This window comes from Triturus cristatus, chromosome 6, assembly GCF_964204655.1.
Source record: "Triturus cristatus chromosome 6, aTriCri1.1, whole genome shotgun sequence".
Lineage (NCBI taxonomy): Eukaryota > Metazoa > Chordata > Amphibia > Caudata > Salamandridae > Triturus > Triturus cristatus.
The window spans coordinates 1496663867-1496685247 of record NC_140589.1 but is presented as its reverse complement, the minus strand read 5'-3'; the positions used below and the strand labels follow the sequence as shown (position 1 = coordinate 1496685247).

Here is a 21381-nt window from a genome sequence, read left to right as displayed (position 1 = left end):
TACCACGGTGACGCTTAGACGTCACGCCTGGCTGCGGTCCACGTCCTTTTCGGGGGATGTCCAGAGCACTCTCATGGACATGCCCTTTGATGGCACTTGCCTTTTTGGTGAGAAAGCGGACAGTGCGCTGAATCGCTTTAAGGACTCCCGGGCTACGGCCAAGTCCTTGGGCCTCTCGGCCCCCCGGTCGCAAACTTCCGCCTTTCGCCCCTTTCGTGGCCAAGGAAGGGGTGCCTCCTCACGTCCGCCTAGCCACTAGCCGCAGAACCAACCTGCACGCGGTCGCGGTTTCCGCCGAGGCGGTTCTGGAGGACGACGCGGTCAGCCCACATCCACCCCGGCAGCATCCGCCTCCAAGCCTTCCTAGTCCGAGCTTTCCGGCCCATTCCTCGCCAGTGGGCGGCAGAGTTCGCCATCACCTGCTCCACTGGCGTACCATCACTTCGGACAGGTGGGTGCTGCAAATCGTCCGAAGGGGCTACTCCCTCCCCTTCGAGACGACCCCTCCAGCCATGCCACCGCAGCACCACCGTATCTCGGGGTATCATTTGAATCTTCTGCGAGAGGAAGTTTCGGCCCTCTTGGCCAAAGAGGCCGTCGAGCGCGTTCCGAGCCCAGAAGTAGGTCGTGGTTGTTGTTCCCACTACTTTCTGGTTCCCAAGAAGGGCAAAGGGGGCCTACGCCCTATCTTGGACCTCAGGAACGTCAATGCCTTCCTCCGGAAGGAACGGTTCAAAATGTTGACTTTGGCTCAGGTTCTAGCTGCCCTCGACCCTGGAGACTGGATGATAGCGTTGGACTTGCAGGACGCGTATTTCCACATCCCCGTCCTGCCGGCCCACTGGCGTTACCTGCGGTTCACGGTGGGCCAGGAGCATTTTCAGTTCACCGTGCTCCCCTTCGGCCTCACCAGTGCCCCTCGGGTGTTCACGAAAGTGATGGCGGTGGTCGCAGCTCATCTGCGCAGATCAGGGGTTCCAGTCTTCCCCTATCTCGACGACTGGTTGTTGAAGGCGGGCTCGCCCCAGACAGTCGTCTCCCACCTCCAGACTACGGCGGATCTCCTGCATTTGCTGGGGTTTTCCATCAACGTGCCGAAGTCACACCTGAGTCCCTCTCAGAAGCTCCTCTTCTTCGGAGCAGTTCTCGATCCGGCGCAGTTCCGGGTCTATCCACCGGAACAGCGGGTCCGGGATATTCAGGCCCTGATTCCCATCTTTCGTCCTCTATCCTGGGTTTCGGTCAGGCTAGTGTTGCGGCTTCTGGGGCTGATGGCCTCCTGCATCCTACTAGTGCATCACGCCAGGTGGCGCATGCGGGCTCTGCAATGGGACCTGAAGTTTCAGTGGGCCCAGCATCACGGCAACCTGTCAGAGCATGTCTTGATCTCGGAGGGCACTACACAGCAGTTGCAGTGGTGGCTCACGGGCCGCGATTGGGTCACGGGCAAGTGCCTCTCCCTTCCCCAACCGGAGCATGTCGTAGTGACGGATGCGTCCCTCCTGGGATGGGGTGGCCATATGGGAGAGGCGGAGATCAGAGGTCTCTGGTCTCCGGCGGAGTCTCTCCTCCACATCAACCTGTTGGAGTTGAGAGCGATCCGACTTGCACTGAAAGCCTTCCTTCCCTCTGTCAGGGGAAGTGTCGTGCAGGTGTTCACGGACAACACCACCGCCATGTGGTATTGCAACTAACGGGGCGGGGTGAGGCCGTGGACCCTTTGTCAGGAGGCTCTGCGCCTCTGGACGTGGCTGGAACACCAGGGCGTCACCCTAGTGGTTCAACATCTGGTGGGCTCTCTGAACGCCAGAGCAGACGAACTCAGCCGCCGGTGCATGATGGATCACAAATGGCGTCTGAACTCCGAAGTGGCGCAAGGTCTCTTTCAGCAGTGGGGAGAGCCTTGGTTAGATCTATTCGCCACCGAAGAGAACGCGCAATGTCAGCAGTTCTGCGTGTTGGAATTTCAAAGGCGGCAGTCGCTCGGCGACGCTTTTCGTCACGAGTGGAGTTGCGGTCTGTTGTACGCCTTTCCGCCTATACCACTTCTGCCCAGAGTGCTGAAGAAGATCAGGCACAACCGGGCCCAAGTCATCTTGGTGGCCCCGGATTGGACACGAAGGTACTGGTATCCCGAGCTACTCAGTATGTTGACCGATCCTCCGATACGTCTGCCCCTTCGGGAGGATCTTCTGTCGCAGCAGCAGGGGACGGTCCTCCACCCGAACCTGTCCAGCCTCCACCTCCATGCGTGGAGATTGAGCGGCGGCAGTTGATGCCATTTGACTTGCCTCCTGAAGTCTGTGATATCATTCTGGCAGCCAGGCGTCCCTCCACAAAGACTATATACGCCTGCCGGTGGAACAGATTTGTGGCATGGTGCACAGCAAAGGCTGTGGATCCCCTTTCCGCCCCTCTTTCTGAGGTTCTCCTCTTTCTTCTTTCTTTGGCCCGGCAGGGCTCTGCCCTGGGCACCTTGAAAGGTTATCTTGCTGCCCTCTCTGCCTTCTTACGGCTTCCTGATCAGCCTTCTCTTTTCAAGTCCCCTGTGGTTCAACGCTTTCTTAAAGGCATTACTCATACGTTCCCTCCTGTTCCTTTCGTAATGCCTCAGTGGGACTTGAATCTTGTTCTCACATTTCTGATGTGCGCTCCCTCTGAGCCTCTTCACAATTGTCCTCTTCGTCTTCTGACGCTTAAGACTGCTTTCCTGGTAGCCATCACCTCGGCTAGACGGGTGAGTGAGCTCCAGGCTCTATCGTCCAAGCCTCCTTTTCTCTCTGTTCATCCGGACAAGGTTGTCCTTCGGCCTCGTCCTTCTTTTCTACCGAAAGTGGTGACTCCCTTTCATCTTGGGCAGTCTGTCACCTTGCCCACCTTCTTTCCGCCTCCGCATCCTTCCAAAGAGGAAGAGAGGCTCCACCGTCTGGACCCAAAGCGTGCGCTCTCTTTTTATTTGGACCGCACAAAACAGTTCTGGGTGGACGACCAACTTTTCGTTGGATACGTGGGTGCTAAGAAGGGAAAAGCTGTGCACAAACGGACCATCTCCCGGTGGGTCGTTTTATGCATCAAAATCTGTTAATCCTGGGCGAAAAAGGACCCTGCTGTTGGGCTGCGCGCCCATTCCACTCGGGCTACAGCAGCTTCTACTGCTTTGGGACGGGGAGTCCCGTTGCAGGACATCTGTCAGGCGGCTACGTGGGCTTCGCTACACACGTTTGCCAGGCATTATTGCCTAGACAGCCAAGTCCGGAGGGATGGCTTCTTTGGCCGTTCTGTCCTCCAGGACTTTCTGGTGTGATCTTGGTTTGTAGACCCACCACCGGGGATGGTATAGCTTGGGTATCTATTCTAAGGTGAGGAATCTAACTAACGTGTTTCTTTCAGATGAACAAGTTACTTACCTTCGGTAACGATGTATCTGTAAGAAACATTAGTTAGTTAGATTCCTCACCGACCCACCCATCCTCCCCGTTCTGCGAACTGACATCTAGGGTTAAGGCTATCCCTTTCAGGGCCCTAGAATTTTTTGGCACCAGTGTTGGTATCTTGCATGGCTCTGCGTTCCTGGCGCGGAAGGCTATGTACAAGAACTGACGTCAGCGCGCGAGGGCGGCATCTAAGTACTCCGACGTCATTCCGGCGCACGACGCCGACGGACGCGGTGCCGCAGACGACGCCTAGCGACGCGCAAGGGGTATTGCTGACGAAAAATCTTCCGGATCCAGTCTGACGCCTGGGGATATTCTAAGGTGAGGAATCTAACTAACTAATGTTTCTTACAGATACATCGTTACCGAAGGTAAGTAACTTGTTCTTCTGACCCCCTACACATGAGAGCCCGTGCTGCCAGGGGTCAAACAATGCCAGTTCCGGAGGAATGTGATCACACCTCCAGCAAGATGGCTAGTAAATTAGCATGTTGAGGCCAGAGGCTTCAAAACGATCTCTTGATATGCGACACCCACTTCCCACAAGACATGGAAAATGCCACACCTGCCCTGGGGCCCACTTAGCACCAGAGCGGGCAGGAAAGTAGTTAGTCAGAAGGCATGTCACACTTTCAGGCTGGGCACACCCCTAAGGTAGGCCACGCGAAGGGGACAGCCAAGAAAGGGTTTCACAATTTTGAATTTTGTGAAACTATGAACTCTGGGTCAGCATTATGTCCCCTCTCCACACGAAGTGGTCATATAGGAGGTCTTGTCCCTCCAGGGGTAAGTAGCATATCGGCTACTACCCCACAGACCACTGAACTCCCCCTATTTAGGGTTCCCCTTGAGACCAGAAACTCTGATTTGTCTACTGAGAACCGCAAGAAGGACAAATAAGAGCCGAAGTTGTGAGAACGGAGGTCCTGCACCAAGATTGGTGGAAAACCCTGCCAGGCTGCGTGGGCCGCAACAATCACAAAGACTGACTCGACCAGAAGCTGAACATCTCCCAAAACCCTTGGAGGACTGTTTCCACCTTCAACAACCAAGCAGCAACTCCCTCATAGGAGAGGAGCCATTCCCCTACATCTGAAGGCACCAACTGCATAAATTCTGTACTTCGTCATGCTGGCCAACGGGCCCAACAAGGGATCAACTTGCTAAGAAGAAGTTGTCTTGAGCCCAGGTGGTCAGCCCTGTTGCTTTCACCAAGACTTGAGACTCTGACCCCTCCCGGAGTTTCTAAGCAACAATACCTTGGGTACCAGTGTCCTTACAACTACCAAACCTTGTTGTGTGTCCATTCCGGACACCTTCAACCCCGACTTGCCATCGAGGGACTTCAGTGTCCACGAGGCTTTCGTTGAGATTGGACCTGCTGTCCTGTTTCTCTCCCTCTCCATGCCACTAGAGCTAAGTGAGAGCCTCTAACTACAGCGACCTGGCGGACGGAACACCTCAAAACACCTCTGCACCCGAGCCTCCCACCCTGGGTTCACATAAATCAGCTGTGCTCCAGAGACCCTCCAGAGCCGAGCCCCCCTTTTTCCCTAAGTTTCCACTTGCAGCCTTTCTTTTGCAGGTACTTCTTCCATAGAGGTTAACGCCTAGTGCTCGAGGCTACCAACAGGACCAGCACCTCTGCACTCGGACATACCAGGGCAAGTAAAACCAAACTGCTGGTAGTTTCTTGGACCTTGGCCCCTAAGCTTCTTAAGACCGGCTCTCAAGCTGCAATCGGTGTGTCCATAAACCTTCCAAGAATTACGTTCTCCAATACATAGCACGTTAAAGAGTCCATCATTCATGGACCATGATAAGTCGCTGTACTTTCCTAGTGACTGCTGAGAACCGTGAATGATGGACTCTGCCGTGCTGCGTATTAGCGAACGTAATTCTTGGAAGCTTTATTGACAAACCAATTGCAGCTTGAGAGCCTGCCTACCTTATTGATCAACATCTTCATCAAGCAAATATTTTTAGAATTGATTGATTGATGTGAAACGTATATAGCGCAACTGTCGCCCTACGGGCATCCTGGCGCTTTAGACTGGAGAAACATACCAAGGGGACAGTGGGAGAATCAAGGGAAGGGCGCAGGTTTAGACTTTGGGATACAGCCAGGTTTTAAGCCCCTTGCGAAATTCGAGCAGGGAATTGCACTGCCTTAGATTCTGAGGGAGTTTATTCCACATGCCAGAAACCACTATGCTGAAAGCCCTTCCGCCCACCCTGGAGCGTTTAAATCTCGGGACTACCAATAGACCAGCTGTGAATTACCAGAATTACCAGAGTTTGGAGACAACTTTTCTCCCACCTCTTTTTGTGAAATCAGGTAAGACTGACCTCGAGAGACTCTCAAAACTACTGCTTTGTTTTTGCATCGTATGCCTTGTATCGCATTTGGCATAATTTTAAGTTGTCTTTTGAAGCCTTGAAAAAGTCACTTCCAGGACGAAACACGTGTCGGCTGTTGTCCATCATCGAACATTGCTGTATCAATTGGACTCAGAAATGTCATCATCACATTGTTTAGTCCTCGTAATCTCTCTTTCTGTAAAAACTGGAATAAATCAGATCTATGTTCAGTGGGATTATTAAACTGTTGAGAAAATGAATCATTTTTCCTGGACTTTGTAAACCTGGGCAAAGTAAAAAATAGTTTTTTGGCAACTTCTAAATACATATGACCACATTTAACTAACTTGTTTGAGTACCGGGGTATAAAAAATATATATTATACTGCTGGTACTGACCCTGTATTAATAGGTCTATGTTCTTTACATCATCACATGTTTTAGGCACTATGTACCTTGGCTACAATCAATGACATAAGATACGGGAGAACCCCTGCTTTTACCTGCAGATGTGTTTTGCAAAGCTATTACAAGCCCTATTATAGGTTTGTTTATTGAATCTTCAATAGCATCTGATAAATGGTATACCTTCTGTGTTAAGAAGCGTAAAATATAGACTCATCTAGTCTTTTTATATCATTACGCTAGGTTCCCATCAAAATATATCGTATTTGCAAAAGTCCACCAGTATATGCCTCAAAGCCAAAACACTCTTTAGCGCCATGATGCTCCTGGGAGTGGTAGTTGCGCTTTATAAGTGCCCAATTACATTTACATTTACTCTAAAAATTGGTACTCCTGTGTTCCACTTGATAACTTATCCCGTTTTTGAATCACTTCACAAAATTGTAACCATATATTTAAAACACACAAATGCCCCTTTGTATTGTAGCTTATTGTATTAATACCCAAGACTTTTTACTCACTTTTATTGAGTTTTTTTAACGATTCTTCCAGGATAGTATGCGCCAGAAAGCAAAGAAAGTTGTAGGTCTGTAGCCCCAGTGGGATCTACAAGGACAGAATATACTTTTAGGGTGCTTAAATTTGCGGCATATACTGGTGGACTTGTGTTAATTTGATAGCAACCTAGCGGAATTATATAAAAAGACCGCTTGGCGATGAAATGGCGACATTTGACAGTTTTTCATCTCCCTTACGATGGAGGGAGTGTCATCAGGCCAATCATCCCTCCACTAAAACGGTCTGTTAGGGATGCTTGGAGAGATTTTTTTTGTCTGGTGTTCCCGAAATATCCTTCCTTTACAGGCACAGTTGTCTGATATTTTGTTGTTTTGAGTATCTTTAGCCTTATTGTGGCAACAGTTAAAGGTTTTTTGTCAGCTCTTTCAGCCATCTTACTTTTACCTGATCATTCATTCTTTTTCAAATCACCTGTTTTTGATACTTTTTTCTCAAAGGACTGACCCATATGTTTCCTCCAACATTTCTGATGCCTCAGTTGGACCTCAATCTAGTTCTCACTTTCCTCAAGTGCACTGTATTTGAACAAATGCACAGTTGATTTTCTCTGAATGCCCACCTTAAAGACTGCATTCCTCATATCGATAATATCAACTTGTGTGAGTAAATTGCAAGCACCATCTGTCCATGAACTCTATACTCCCTTCTTCCCATACAAATTAATACTTGGTATTAAAGTGTCATTTCTCCTGAAAGTCGTCACGCTTTTCCACAAGGGACAGTATCTTCTGCCAACTTTCTTCACCCCTTATCAATCTAAAGAGGACAAAAGGCTACATCAACTAGATCAGAGAGCTCTGAACTTTTACATAGATTGTACCAAGGAGCATTGGGTGAACAATCGGCTCTTTGTAGGCTTCTTGGAGACAAAGAAGTGATAAGGTGTGCATAAATATACCATCTCCAGGTACATTGTCCTATTTATCAAATCCTGCTATGGATTAGCCAAGGAACTGCATCCAGAAGGTAAGTCTCTGTGCTCATTCCACCAGAGCAAAGGATGCTACCACATCGCTGGTATGTAGGGTTCTAGTCTTGGATGTCTGTCAGGCTACTATGTGGCATGAATTCACATGTTAACCAGTCACTACTGCCTGAATAATCCGGTCCAGCAAAGAGGGCAGTTTGCCTATTCTGTCATGCAGGATTTCCTGATCTGATTCTTTCCACAGACCCACCACATGGGGAGCCACTTCTTTGGTATCTGTACACAAGGTGAGTAATCTGTGGTTAGAAGTGTCCACAGAAGAACAAGTTGCTTACCCTTGGTAAAGCTCTTTCTCTTGGATACTCTAGCAGCTGAGTTCTTTTCCTTACCTGGGCATGTTAAACTTGAATGTTCATGTCCAGCATTTTAAATACACTGCACCCTGCCTTAGGGCTGCCTAGGGCCTACCTTAGAGGTGACCTACATGTATTTAAAACAAACGGTTTGGGCCTGGCAAGTGGGTAAGCTTCCAGATCTACATAATAGTTCAAAACTGCTCCCACAGGCTCTGTAGTGGCAGGCCTGAGCCATGTTTGAAGGGCTTGTTAAGTGGGTGGCATAATTAGAGCTGCAGGCCCACTAGCAGCATTTAATTTACAGTCCCCGGGGCACATGTAATGCAGTTTACTAGGGACTTCTAAGTACATTTAAATATACCTATTGTGGATAAGCCAATGTTACCATGTTTTATGTGCAGAGCACATGCACTTTAGCACTGGTTAGCAGTGGTAAAGTGCCCAGAGACCTAAAGCCAGCAAAAATGAAGTTTGCAAAACAGGAGGATAGAAACCAGGTGAAACCCCACCAAGGATGCCAGGTCCAACAGTGGAACAATCTGATTTCTACGACTCCACGTCAAACAGCGCAGACACACTGACATCTGCTTGCGGAGGTGCCAGCTGTGTAGGTGAGGAATCTGTGGTGGTTAGCCAGAGTATCCACCTGAAAGAGCATTACCGAAGGTAAGTAACTTGTGTGTTTATGCTTTAACATGCTTGTTTATATTCTTCCTTTGTGACGTTGTGGCATTCAGGGACTCAGATCATCTCCCTTAGCACATTGGTTGAATGTTGTTTGGTCTGGTAATGTACTAATGGACTAAGTTCTTCTTTCCATTACTGTTATTTCTCAATTCTCCAACATCTGTCTTCTCCTGATCCACTTTCTCTGTGCTCTACTTCCACTGTCTCTACTGCTGCTCCGCTCAATTCATGCTTTCAATTCTCTATCTGCTACTCTGATCGATTTTCTACCTACTCTGCTGGACTGCAACTTGTCTTCTGTATCCTTAGCTGGTCTGCCCTCCCTACTATCTGTCTTTTTCCTCATGCGCTCTGCTACGTTTTAACCTTGTTTCACCCATTCTCTGTGCTACTATTCTCTATGGCATCTCTTCAGTCTCCAGCTTCCATTTTCATCCATGCTTCATGTCCAGCATGCTGTCCTAGCCACTCACTCAGCAGTCACTTTCTTGTGATTGAAGGGGAATCTTACCAATAAGGTTGGATGACTATGATATGACAGTATGGTAAATGGTTGTGTTTCTTATCTTTTTTTCTAATTTGGTCTACACCGTAGTTGAGAACACTTCATTGACATTAGTCACTATAGGGAGGATGTCAGATTTGTCATGTCAAAGATCTTGGTCAGGCAGCATCCTGTCCCATGTCTAAAACTATGCTTAAAAGCACAAGAGAGCTTAAAGCCTTTTGTGCCTAAGGCCTTTCAGTGGTCCACAGACGGGGCACTTCACATTGTCTACTCACGCCTCTGCCCTTTTTGTCTTTAAAGTGTTTTGGGAGCTCCATGTGAACAATCTAATCATTCTTCCCACATACCAATACATCTAGTTCTGAGAAGATCCTGTACACTTTTCATCTTTATCAGAATACTTTCAGGAATTGGTAATAATCAGGCCAGTAATTTGTGACCTTGTGGGGCAGTGGTGTTCGCTAAGCATTTGGTAAGACCACCATTACTAGATCGTGTCATCATCCGTGGCTAGACTGTATGTAGCCTAGCTTTCGTACAGTGTTAGGGTTTACTTCACTAGTACTAACGTGATGTTAGAGGTATTTTCTATGGCTGTCAGATATGTACCTGGCAATAACCTGGGCTACAGCATATAGTAAAACCTATAAGACCATCTTCACCCCGAAGCCATGAAAAAAATTCCTGTGAAGTTGTATTAGGCTACCAGATGTTAGATTTGTTCCTCCTACCTTACTGAGGAGTTGTGGAATCAGACTACATATTGAGAATGGTATCCTCCACTATATGCAAGTAGGATAAAGTTTGTTTTTAAAGTGACTCCACACTTTACCTGTGACAAGCATTTAGAAAACATACTCCACTTGGCTTCCATTTATTTACTTACAGAGAAACTGTGAGGATTCACGTCCACACATGTACTACCACCAGTTTGGGAGGGCTTCGTATTAAAACAGTCAAAAGATACATTTCTTTCCTGCCGCCTGGTGGCAGAGATTCTATAAAGTTGATAATGGGTAAGGGCTAAGCACTAAGAGTAATAGTCACAAGATGGTAACTTTTCTGCTTCTTGAAGTAGTGTGTGTCTACCCACAGTACTTGGTAGGCATGGCCTTCTGCCTACCCTTGCACCCAATATCCAATACTTGCGTACACTGCCCTGAGGCATGGCTAGCGGATATGCGGCACAGGGCATGCAGGCACACCCATATTAACCACTGGAAAGCACCTTTCAACAAGCCCAGTGGGGACCCATTAATAAATTAGTCAAACACATTTCTTTTGTCTTTTCTACCTTTTTTTCTACTTTTAATGGATCTCCACCTCAGGGTGGTTGTTACTTGTCTGTTACTTCAGTCTGTTGAATCAGCGGTGCCCTTTGGTTTGGATCTCTTTTCCTGGAGAAATTGACCTTGCTTTTTGCCATAACTTTTTAAGAGATACCTTGTGAGCCAATTTGCATTGTTCAAGGGCGTCTTTAATGTGGATGGTACAATTCCTTTAGAAGATGTTTTCACTTTTATAAAAGTCAAAAGGTGTACCTTACTTGTTCCTTATTGGTGAAGCTTTGCAGTCTGTGGCTAGGGCCCTAACGTTGTATCCTGTTATGCGTTTGCTAAGTTTTTATGACTTCTAGAGGGCAGATGTTAAGGCATGCAGTGCCTGTCTAGCCATATTGTCTGATTTGGTATTCTAAACCATGACTGACTGGCTCTTTCGCCAAATATCGACCATCATTGTTCCATAGGCTAGAACCTTTATCAGTAAATTGTAGGGCAGCACCAAGTGTACTTGCACCGATGTATTAATTATACACATTTTAGCAAGAGATCCCCTTCAATCTTTGTGGTTTACCCATCTGTGTATATATGGCACCCTCCCATTCTTGTAGCAGAAATTTCCATAATGACAGAACATAGAATAGAAGATTAAAATGATGCATGTTAATGGGGATGGAGGTACTTTTAGTCCTTAACATTGCTCCTTTACAATATTCTTACATACTAGCTTTTACCTCTTTGTTGTTCCTCCTCAAAATCTAGTGAAACTGAAGGTAAAATGTTGAAATCAAAAGTAAAAGGGGATTGGCTTCTAGAGCAGCATACGTGTTTAAGGGCTCTTGTGAAGTGTAAAGCTGCATTATATTTTGTTTCCCCCTGGCTGGGCTGGTGAGAAGACTCTTAACGATATGTGATGAAAAAAAGAGTAAGTACTCAATATGAAGTATTTTGTGTTTTTGCTTTAGGGGGCTGCATACGTGGAATTTGATGTGCATCTTTCCAAGAATTTTGTGCCCTTGATATACCATGACCTCACTTGTTGCATATCAATGAAAAAGGTATGTAGAAGCATGCTATAAATTATGTATAATGAGGTCAATTTGTATGACTAGGCACTTGGGCTTATTTATTACCTTTTCTCCATTGTTTCTGCCACTCTTGCAGTAACTGTATTCTTCTTTCCCATGTTAATCAGTATGCTGGGAAAGGTGTTGACTGGTTCTTCTAGGAGTCTGCGTTTATAGATCTAGATATACAACTATATTTATATCTTTATAGATGAATAAAGGTCGTGTATATATAGGTAGATATATGTAGATTTACCTAGATATGTATCTCTCTAGTCAGCCATCATCTGAAAAAGACTATTAGTTATAGATTACTTACCATAGAATTACCCCAGGCCTCAGTCTGGATCCGGAGAATTTTTCTTCCGCAGTACCCCAGCGCGTCGGTAGTTGGAGTCTGTCAACTCTGCGTTCGTCGTTGGCGTTGTGATCGCTGGAATGATGTTACGGTATCTACTTAGATGCCGCCCCTGCACGCTGACATCCGTTCTTTCTTTTTCCGCACCAGTCAGCGCAGATTCGGAGAGAGCGGTACGCTTAGTCATTTTTTTACTTTTGTCGACTTCTTTTTTTGAGTTGTTCGACTCCTGGTGCACGGAGGGATGTCACATCGACGGACCGGCTTCAAACCTTGTGACTCCTGTCACAATTTGAGTCTGTTTTGGACCCACATCTCGTGTGCCTTTGGTGTCTGAAGCGCGACCACGACCCGAAGTCGTGCTCCGACTGTCGGGCCTTGAACCTGAAGTCTTTGTGGGAGCGGTCCCGAAAGCTTCTCGAGTCCCGGCAGTCAGCTCTGCGCCGCTCGGGATCCTGGTCGAGAGGGAGGTTGCAGGACCGGTCGCGGAGTCACCACCATCACTCCTCTTCGAAGTCTTAGTCTTCAAGAAGAAGGGGAAGAAGCACCGTCGTTCTTCGCCTTCTCCCCATCTGTCGGCCAATCCGGCGCGGGATGCGGAAGGTCGTCGTCCTTCGGCTCTGCCCGCGGAGCCTGTTGGGTCGGCACTGAGCTTCCCTCCCTTCCCGGGAGCCGGAGCGACCCCTGCCCAACTTCGTACCTTTTACGAAGCCCTCCACTCCATATTTGGGCAGCCCAACTCCTCCGGCGTGCCTTCGGGCCCGCGGACTTGGCTGAGGGTTCTAGGCCTTCGATGCCGGCAATTATGGCCCTGGCACCGCAGGGCCCCCAGGGATTCAGGCCTGGATCCGGATCGGCGCCGGTCGACCTTAAGATACCTTCTCCGGTGCCGATTCCATTGACGACACCTCCGCCCCCTCCGACGCTGGTTGTGTCCCCAGCTGGCGTCGACCCTGGCCTCCCCCTTGACTTCGGACACAGAGCCGGACTGGCATCGACTGATGCCGGTACCGTGCCGACCGGTACTTTTGTACCACTGTTCTATCCTGGTTTTCCTTGTCTCCCTGATTGGCAGGCAGAAGAGGGTGAGGAGGACTGGGAGGGGGTTTATTGACCCTCTGGCAGACCAGCTTGAAGAGCCAGACTGGAGAGAGGAACTGGGTGAGAACGCGGACAATGCGCTCAAGCGCTTCAAGGACTCTAGGGCTACGGCCAGATCCTTGTGCCCTGCTACCACCTCTCGCCCCATGCAGGCTGCTTTTTGCCCCCTTCGTGTCTACGGAAGGGGTCCCCCACCATATTCCACCCAGAGCCACAGGCCTGCGCAAACTGCCCAGCCTCTGAGCGGCTGGGGATGTGGGACCCACCACTGTGGTTCTAGGGGCCTGCGGGCTGACCAGTCCACCAGTTCCCCCTCTACAGCAGCCTCCAAACCTTCCTAGTTCGACCTTTCATGGCCACCAGTTGCCAGTGGGCTGCAGGATCAGCCATCACCTCCCCCACTGAGATAGCATCACCTCGTACAGGTGGGTTTTGCAGATATTCTGAAGGGGCTACTCCCTCCCCTTCAAGACTACCCCTCCCTCCATGTCATCAACACTCCATCGCATGTCGGAGGATAACTTGGCCCTTCCCCGTGTGGAAGTTGCGGCTCTCTTGGCCAAAGGAGCTATCAAGCGAGTCCCTGTGCCAGAAGTAGGTAGTGGTTGTTACTCCCACTACTTTCTGTCCTGTGAGGACGAAGGCCTGCGTCCTATCTTAGACCTCAGGGACGTCAACAGCTTCCTCTGGAAGGAGAAGTTCAAACTATAGACATTGGCTCAGGTCCTGTCTGCCCTCGACCCTCGAGACTGGAGACTGGATGGTAGCATTGGACTTGCAGGACACGTATTTTCACATGCCTGCCCACCGTCGTTACCTATGGTTCATGGTGGGCCACGAGCATTTTCAGTTTACCGTGCTCCCCTTTGGCCTTACCTGTTCACGAAAGTGATGGCAGTGGTCGCAGCTCATCTGCTCCGATCAGGGGTTCCAGTCTTTCCCTATCTCGACGACTAGTTGTTGAAGGCGAGGCTCGCCCAAGGCTGTCGCCCACCTCCAGACTACAGCAGACCTCCTGCATTTCTTGGGGGTTCACAGTCAATGTGCGAAAGTTGCACCTTTTTTTTCGGAACGGTTCTTGACACAGCACAGTTTCGGGCCTATCCTCCCAAATAGCGAGCCTCGGATATTCGGGCTATGATACCGATGTTACCACCTGTATCCCGGATTTAGGTGAGAATGACCCTGAGGCTGCTGGGCCTCATTGCCTCCTGCATCCTGCTGGTGGATCATGCCAGATGGCATATGCTGACTCTGCAGTGGGATCCGAAGTTCCAGTGGGCGCAGCATCAGGGGAATATGTTCAATGTCGTTCAGATATCTCCGGGGACTGCACATCAGTTGCAGTGGTAGCTCACAAACCAGGATTGGGTAAACAGCAGATCCCTCTCCCTTCCCTAACCAGATTTCACAGTGGTGACAGATGAGTCACTCATGGGATGGGGCAGTCATATGGGAGAGGTGGAGATCAGAGGCCTCTGGTCTCCAGTGGAGTCCGGGCTCCACATCAACCTTCTGGAGCTCTGGACGATTCGTCTAGCAGTGAAGGTATACCTTCCTTCTGTCAAAGGAAGAGTAGTGCAGGTGTTCACAGACAACACTTCCGCCATGTGGTATTGCAACAAACACAGCTTAGTGGGGTTGTGGACCCTCTTTAGGAGGGTCTTCGTCTCTGGAAGTGGCTGGAACATCAGGGCATGTCCCTGGTGGTTCAACACCTGGCAGGTTCCCTAGACGCCAGGGCGGACAAACTCAGCCACGGGTGCTTGATGGATCACGAATGGCGTCTTCATTCGGAGGTGGTGCAAGATCTCTTTCAGCAGTGGGGAGAGCCTTGGTTAGATCTATTCGCCACCGAAGAGAACGTGCAAGGTCAGTGTTAGAAAACCACACTCCCACACTGAAAGGGTGGTGGTGGTCTTCCGGACACACTGTGGTAGCTTGGCTCGAGTGGTCAGGAATCAGGCTCCGTGCTAAGCATACGATATACCCATACAATAACCATGCGTGCATCCGTTCCAAAAACGACTCTACACCGTAAAAATTATGAAAATATCTTTCTTTATCTTCTTTTTCTCTTAGTTGCTGATTGGATAAAATAAATAACAATCACAATATACAAACTTTTTAGATAGTGCAGGTCAAATAAATACTGGCTTAATGATTCAATAAATAGGGGTGATCATAAATACTGAAGGCATAAATAAAAGTGCAATACATACAGGCAATTAAATATTCTGAGGCAATAAATACTGTAAACCAATAAATATTGTGCATCAATAAATACTGTGGACCAATAAATACAGTGGAACAATAAATAGGTTAAATACAATAAATACAGTGCCCCTAATAAATACTTAAAAGCTGACAGTGACACTCATAGACTCAAATCACATTTGACTCAAATCACATTTGAATTCCTAAGGGGTGATTTAGCCCAGGCACAGCTTGTGGGGATGTGGAAGGCTAGGGGGTGTCTACTCCCTGGCTTGGACAAGGCTGAGGCCTAAACTGAGGTAGATCAAGGGGGGAATACCAGAGACCTGGCTCTCTCCCTCCACACAACTTCTCTAGATTAGTCCCAGCTCACCCCTGGCACAGTCAGGTTGGTTCCAGCACCTCCCTAGCCCCTTAGAGCAGTCTCTCAGGTCTCCACAGGGCCTTAGGCGCCCTCTACTCCACTTACTGCCCTTTTTCTGATGCTCCGACGCCGCTGGAGTCGTGTCGACGCCGTGAGGCGGTTCCAGTTCGATGTCGGCGGCCTCGGCACAATGTCAGTTCTTTGACGACGCCGGTAGGCGGCTCCGGTCTCGATGTCAGCGGCCTCGGTTCGATCTCGACCTCCGATTCGATGCGTCTGGCAGTCTTTACTCGATGTCTACTTCCGGCGGCTCCGGAGTGCGATCCTCACTCCCGACCTCCGGTGCTCCTCTCCTTAGGTTTCCGGCGACTCCGGAGTGCGAACCTCACTCCCGACCTCCGGTACCCCTCACCTCGGTCTCCGACGACTCCGGAGGGCGGACTTCACTCCTCCGATGACGCCGCTCACTCGACCTCGGGTGACTTCCTCCTCGACCTCTGGTACTCCTCACGACCTCTGACGGCGCCCTCTCTCGACCTCTGGCGGCTCCGGGTACGACGTCTGCTTTTCCAGTCAGCGCCGCTTCTCCACCTCGGGCTCCAGGTCTCAGGCTACTCTACGTCGGACTCCAGGGAAACCAGTTTCCAGGTCAGGATCTTGCTGTTCTGTTTCTAAGGCCTGTTCCTGCTGTCCAGGTCCTTAGGATGGTTTTTCTGGCTTCTTCCCACACAGGGCTCCAGGCTGGGCTCAGTCAGTAGGGACTAGTATCAAGGGTGGGTTTATGGACCCCACTCCAGGCACAAGTTTCCACCCCTGCTGCCTCACTCCTTCCTCCTTCAAGTTTCTGCTGCTCACTCTTCACCAGTCAGGTGCCAACTGCCAGCTCCAACTGCCAACTCTCTGTCTTAGCTTCCCAACATTCTAAACCGCCTCCAACTGTCACAGGGTTCTGGAATGTTCTGGAAGGTGCTGGTAGGTTCCAGTGGATGCTGGTGATGTCACAGGTGGCCACCATTTTGTGCTCCAGGCCCTCAGACAGAAGTTTCAGGGGTAACTAAAATGGCTCCCTGAATCTGCAGCAACACGAAAAAGCCTGGTGGTTCCCAAAAAGGAAAAATTCAAACAGGGTTTGAGGCAAAAGTGGGACAAAATAAATAATGATGAGGAGGGACCACCCAAAGGGCTGACAGGTCTAACACGCGTCCCCCCCCCAGCTGAAAGTAGGGAGAGCTACCCAACCCCTTGGGAGTTCTCATCACTAAGGCGGAAATACCTTGAGAGACCGTCTGCATTGGCGTGGTCCACTCCAGGCCGATGTTCCACCTGAAAGTCCATTCCCTGTAGGGAAATAGACCACCTCAACAACTTGGGATTCTCCCCCTTCATTTGCATCAGCCAACGAAGGGGTCTGTGGTCGGTCTGAACTAGGAAGTGCGAGCCAAACAGGTATGGCCGCAACTTCTTCAGAGCCCATACCACTGCAAAGGCTTCACGCTCTATTGCACTCCACTTCTGTTCCCTGGGAAGTAGTCTCCGGGATAGGAAGACCACGGGTTGATCCAGACCCTCTTCGTTGAGTTGCGATAACACTGCCCCAATGCCATGTTCTGATGCATCTGTCTGGACAATGAACTCCTTGGAAAAGTCTGGGGCCCTTAAGACCGGGGCCTCGCACATGGCTTTCTTCAATCTCTCAAAGGCTTGCTGACAAGCCTCCGTCCAGACTACCCGTCGAGGTTGTTTCTTGGACGTGAGCTCCGTGAGGGGGGCTACGATGGTACCGTACCCCTTCACGAAGCGGCGGTAATATCCCGTGAGGCCCAGAAAAGCTCGGACCTCAGTCTGTGTCTTGGGGGGTTCCCAGGCCATGATGGCCTCGATCTTCGCCTGGAGGGGTTGCACCGCTCCCCTACCCACCAAGTGTCCAAGGTACACTACCGACCCCTGCCCGATCTGGCACTTGCTGGCCTTGATCGTCAATCCAGCTTGTCTCAGGGCCTGGAGAACAGCTTGCAGGTGACGCAAGTGATCCTCCCAGCTGTTACTGAAGACGGCTATGTCATCCAGATAAGCAGCAGAGAAACTCTCCATTCCGGTGAGGATCTGGTTTACCAGGCGCTGAAACGTGGCAGGTGCGTTCTTGAGCCCAAAGGGCATCACACAGAACTGGTAGTGGCCATTGGGCGTGGAGAAGGCTGACCTTTCCCTTGCTCCATCAGTCAGAGATCTGCCAGTACCCTGAAGTAAGGTCAAAGGTACTTAGATATTGGGCAGCTCCCAGCCGGTCAATCAATTCATCCGCCCTAGGGATCGGATGAGCATCAGTTTTGGTCACTGAATTCAGTCCCCGATAGTCCACACAGAACCTCAGTTCTGGTTGGGCACCCGGTGGTGCAGCTTTTGGTACTAACACCACCGGACTGGACCAGGGGCTGCTAGAAGGTTCGATCACTCCTAGCTCCAGCATCTTAGTGACTTCACTATGAATGCTGGCCTTCACCTTGTCTGACATCCGGTAGATCTTGGACTTCACAGGTGGGCTGTCTCCTGTGTCCACGTCATGGACGCACAGGTGAGTCCTACCCGGGACAAGGGAGAACAACGAGGAGTACTGCCCCAGGACCTGGCGACAGTCCTCCTGCTGTTCAGGAGTTAGAGATGGGGAGAGAATCACTCCCTCCACCGACCCATCCTTCTCTTGAGACGCAAACAGATCAGGGAGAGGCTCGCTTTCCACGTCCTCTCCTCCGTCAGTCACCATCATCAAGATGACTTCGGGCCTCTCGTGGTGGGGTTTGAGGCGGTTGGCATGCAGCACCCGCAGGGGCTGACGAGGGGTCTTCAGGTCCACCAAGTAGGTAGCCTTACCCTTCTTCTCCAACACCTCAAAGGGTCCTGACCAGCGATCCTGGAGGGCACTAAGCTCTCCCGGTTCGATCACCCACACCTTCTGGCCAGGCTCCAACTCCACCGGGTGAGCATTGTGGTCATACCACGCCTTCATCACTGCTTGGCTGGCTTCCAAGTTGTCAGAAGCTTGCTTCCACAACTTAGCCATTTGGCTCCGGAAGGCCAGCATGTAGCTCACCACATCCTGGGGAAGCTTTCTGGGAGTTCTTTCCCATCCGTCTCTCACCAGGTTGAGAGGTCCACGTACAGGGTGCCCATACAGAAGCTCAAAGGGGCTGAAGCCCACTCCCTTCTGTGGCACTTCCCTGTAGGAAAAAAGTAAACAGGGTAGGAGGACGTCCCATTTCCTCCGCAGGCTTTCAGGCAGACTTCTGATCATGCCCTTCAAGGTTTTGTTAAACCTCTCCACCAGACCATTTGTCTGGGGGTGGTAAGGAGTGGTGAACCGGTATGTCACTCCACACTCCTTCCACATGGCCCGCATGTACGCTGACATGAAGTTGGTCCCCCTGTCGGACACAACTTCCTTGGGAAAACCCACTCTGGTAAAGATTCCCATCAGGGCCCTAGCCACAACAGGTGCTGTTATGGTCCTCAGAGGTATTGCCTCTGGGTACCGTGTGGCATGATTCACCAGAACCAGGATAAACCTGTGACCAGCTGTAGTCGGTGGATCTAACGGACCCACAATGTCGATGCCCACCCTTTCAAAGGGGGTGCTAACGACAGGAAGTGGTTCCAGGGGAGCTTTCAGCTTCACCCCTGTTTTCCCACTGGCTTGGCAAGACACACATGTCCGGCAGTAGGTATCGGACGTCACTTTCATCTGAGGCCAATAAAAGTGTGGGACAAGACGGGCGAAGGTCTTGTCTTGCCCCAGGTGTCCTGCCAATGGTATCTCGTGAGCCAACTCCAGAAGGAAGGCTCGATAACGTTGAGGAACTACCAAGGCTCGTGACGATCCATGTAGGGGTGACTTGGGTTCACTGTAGAGGAGGCCATCCTCCCAGTAAACACTGTAGTTCCCTTCAACGTTTCCTGCTGCCTGGGCTTCGGCCTGACGCCTTAGCCCCTCAAGGGTAGGGCACTCCCTCTGGCCCTGGCAGAATTCCTCCCTGGACGGACCTCCCTCCACGTGCCACTCGGCCGGGATGGGTAGGTCCTCCAGGTTGGTAACGTCCCCCACCGCAGACTCCTGGTCCACCACCTCCGGTGGCCTATCCGTCCTACGGGGTGGGGACGCCGAGGCAGGCTCCTCCTGTCCTCGGTTCTTCCCTTGACTGGCAGCTGGCTGGGCCTTTGTTCCAGGCTCCAGCCGAAATGAACTCCCTCTTCGGGTAGTCGCGGACCTTGTGCTAACACAGGCCCAATCAGGTGTACCCAGCATCTCGGTGTGAGTCCGGTATTCCACCTCCTTCCAAGCGTTGTGCTCCATGTCATTCCCCAGCAGACAATCGACTGGCACGGCAGGGCTTACGGCAACTCGAAGTGAACCTGCAACCCCCCCCCATTCAAAGGGAACCTCGGCCACTGGATAGTGGCCTGTTCTGCCGTCAGCCATCGCGGCTGGGTGGAGTACATCGGGAATTACCTGCTCTGGAGACACCAGTTGGCTACGCACCATAGTCATACTGGCTCCTGTGTCTCTCAGAGCCTCCCCTCTTTGGCCGTTGATGGTGACCCACTGCCCATACTTTGCGGTATTTGCGGGCACCTGGATCTTAGGAACCATCTCCCGTTCTCCCAGGGACACTAAAGTGACACCCGCCCACTCCCTTCCCTTAGTTAAGGGCATCTCCTCCCCGAGCACTACACTGGCTACTCCGGGGGTCTTTCCTCCAGTGGGAGGGGGTGGTCGTTTCAAGCACTTCGGATCTCCTTTATAGTGTCCAACGCCACCGCACTCATAGCAATGGACAACCCTTGGCTGCTGACTCTGGCCAGGATTAGGGTTTCTGGGTGGGTTAGCCCTAGGGGTGAATCCTGTTCCCTTCCCTTGGAAGTTATTTTGGGGGCCTTTGGAGAACTCCTTTTTCTTTTCCCCTCCCTCTTTCTTCTGGGGGGCGCCCTGTCCGGCCTTTTGAGTATCCCCTCCAGTCCCCCTTGTGGACACCCGGGTACTAGCCCAAATGTCCGCCTCCTCAGCAAGCTTCCGGGGATTGGTCAGCTTGCTATCCACCAGGTGTTGCCGCAGTTCAGGGAAACATTTCTCGAGCAGGTGTTCCTTCAGTACTAGGTCAAACAACCCCTCGTAGTTCCTCACTTCACTGCCCTGAATCCAACCTTCCAGTGCCTTCTTTGCATAGTCCAGGAAGTCCACCCAATTCTGTGTGCCCAGTTTGTGACTACCCCTGAACTTCTGTCTGTACTTTTCGGGTGTTAGTCCAAACTTCCTTATGAGCGCCAGTTTCATGGTGGGGTAGTGGGTCTGCTCATCCTCTTCGAGGGCCAACAAAGCATCCCTACCAGCTGGAGGCATGTACTTGTACAATCCCCCTCCCCAGTACTTCTCTGGAACCCCATGGGCCCTCAACGAGACCTCATAGGCCGCTAGCCACTTGGCGATATCGTCGCCCACTCCATAGCTAGCTACTATGTCCTTTGGCAGGTATGGTTTAGGTTCCCTGGTGATCTCTTGGGTTTGGCTGCCACCATTAGGAACAGGTTGTGCCCCGATTCTCAGGATCTGAAGATCTATTTCTTTCAGTCGTAATTCATGGGCCATCCTCTGCTCCTCCTTCTCCTTCTCCAGCCTTGCTAAGTCCCATGTGAGCTGTCTTTTCTCCCTCCGGTCTGTTAACTCCACTTCAGACAAGCCACCGCTAGA

At 50.6% G+C, this 21381-nt stretch overlaps 1 protein-coding gene across 2 annotated transcripts in view; it reads left to right on the top strand.

The window, feature by feature from the left end:
- Positions 1 to 21381, top strand: part of GPCPD1 (glycerophosphocholine phosphodiesterase 1) — a 701876-nt gene that overhangs the window by 363314 nt on the left and 317181 nt on the right. For both annotated transcript variants that reach the window (XM_085612626.1, XM_085612627.1), the window contains exon 12: positions 11503 to 11595. In XM_085612626.1, coding sequence (XP_085468752.1) covers positions 11503 to 11595 — 93 coding nt within the window. The remainder of the gene's footprint in view (positions 1 to 11502; positions 11596 to 21381) is intronic.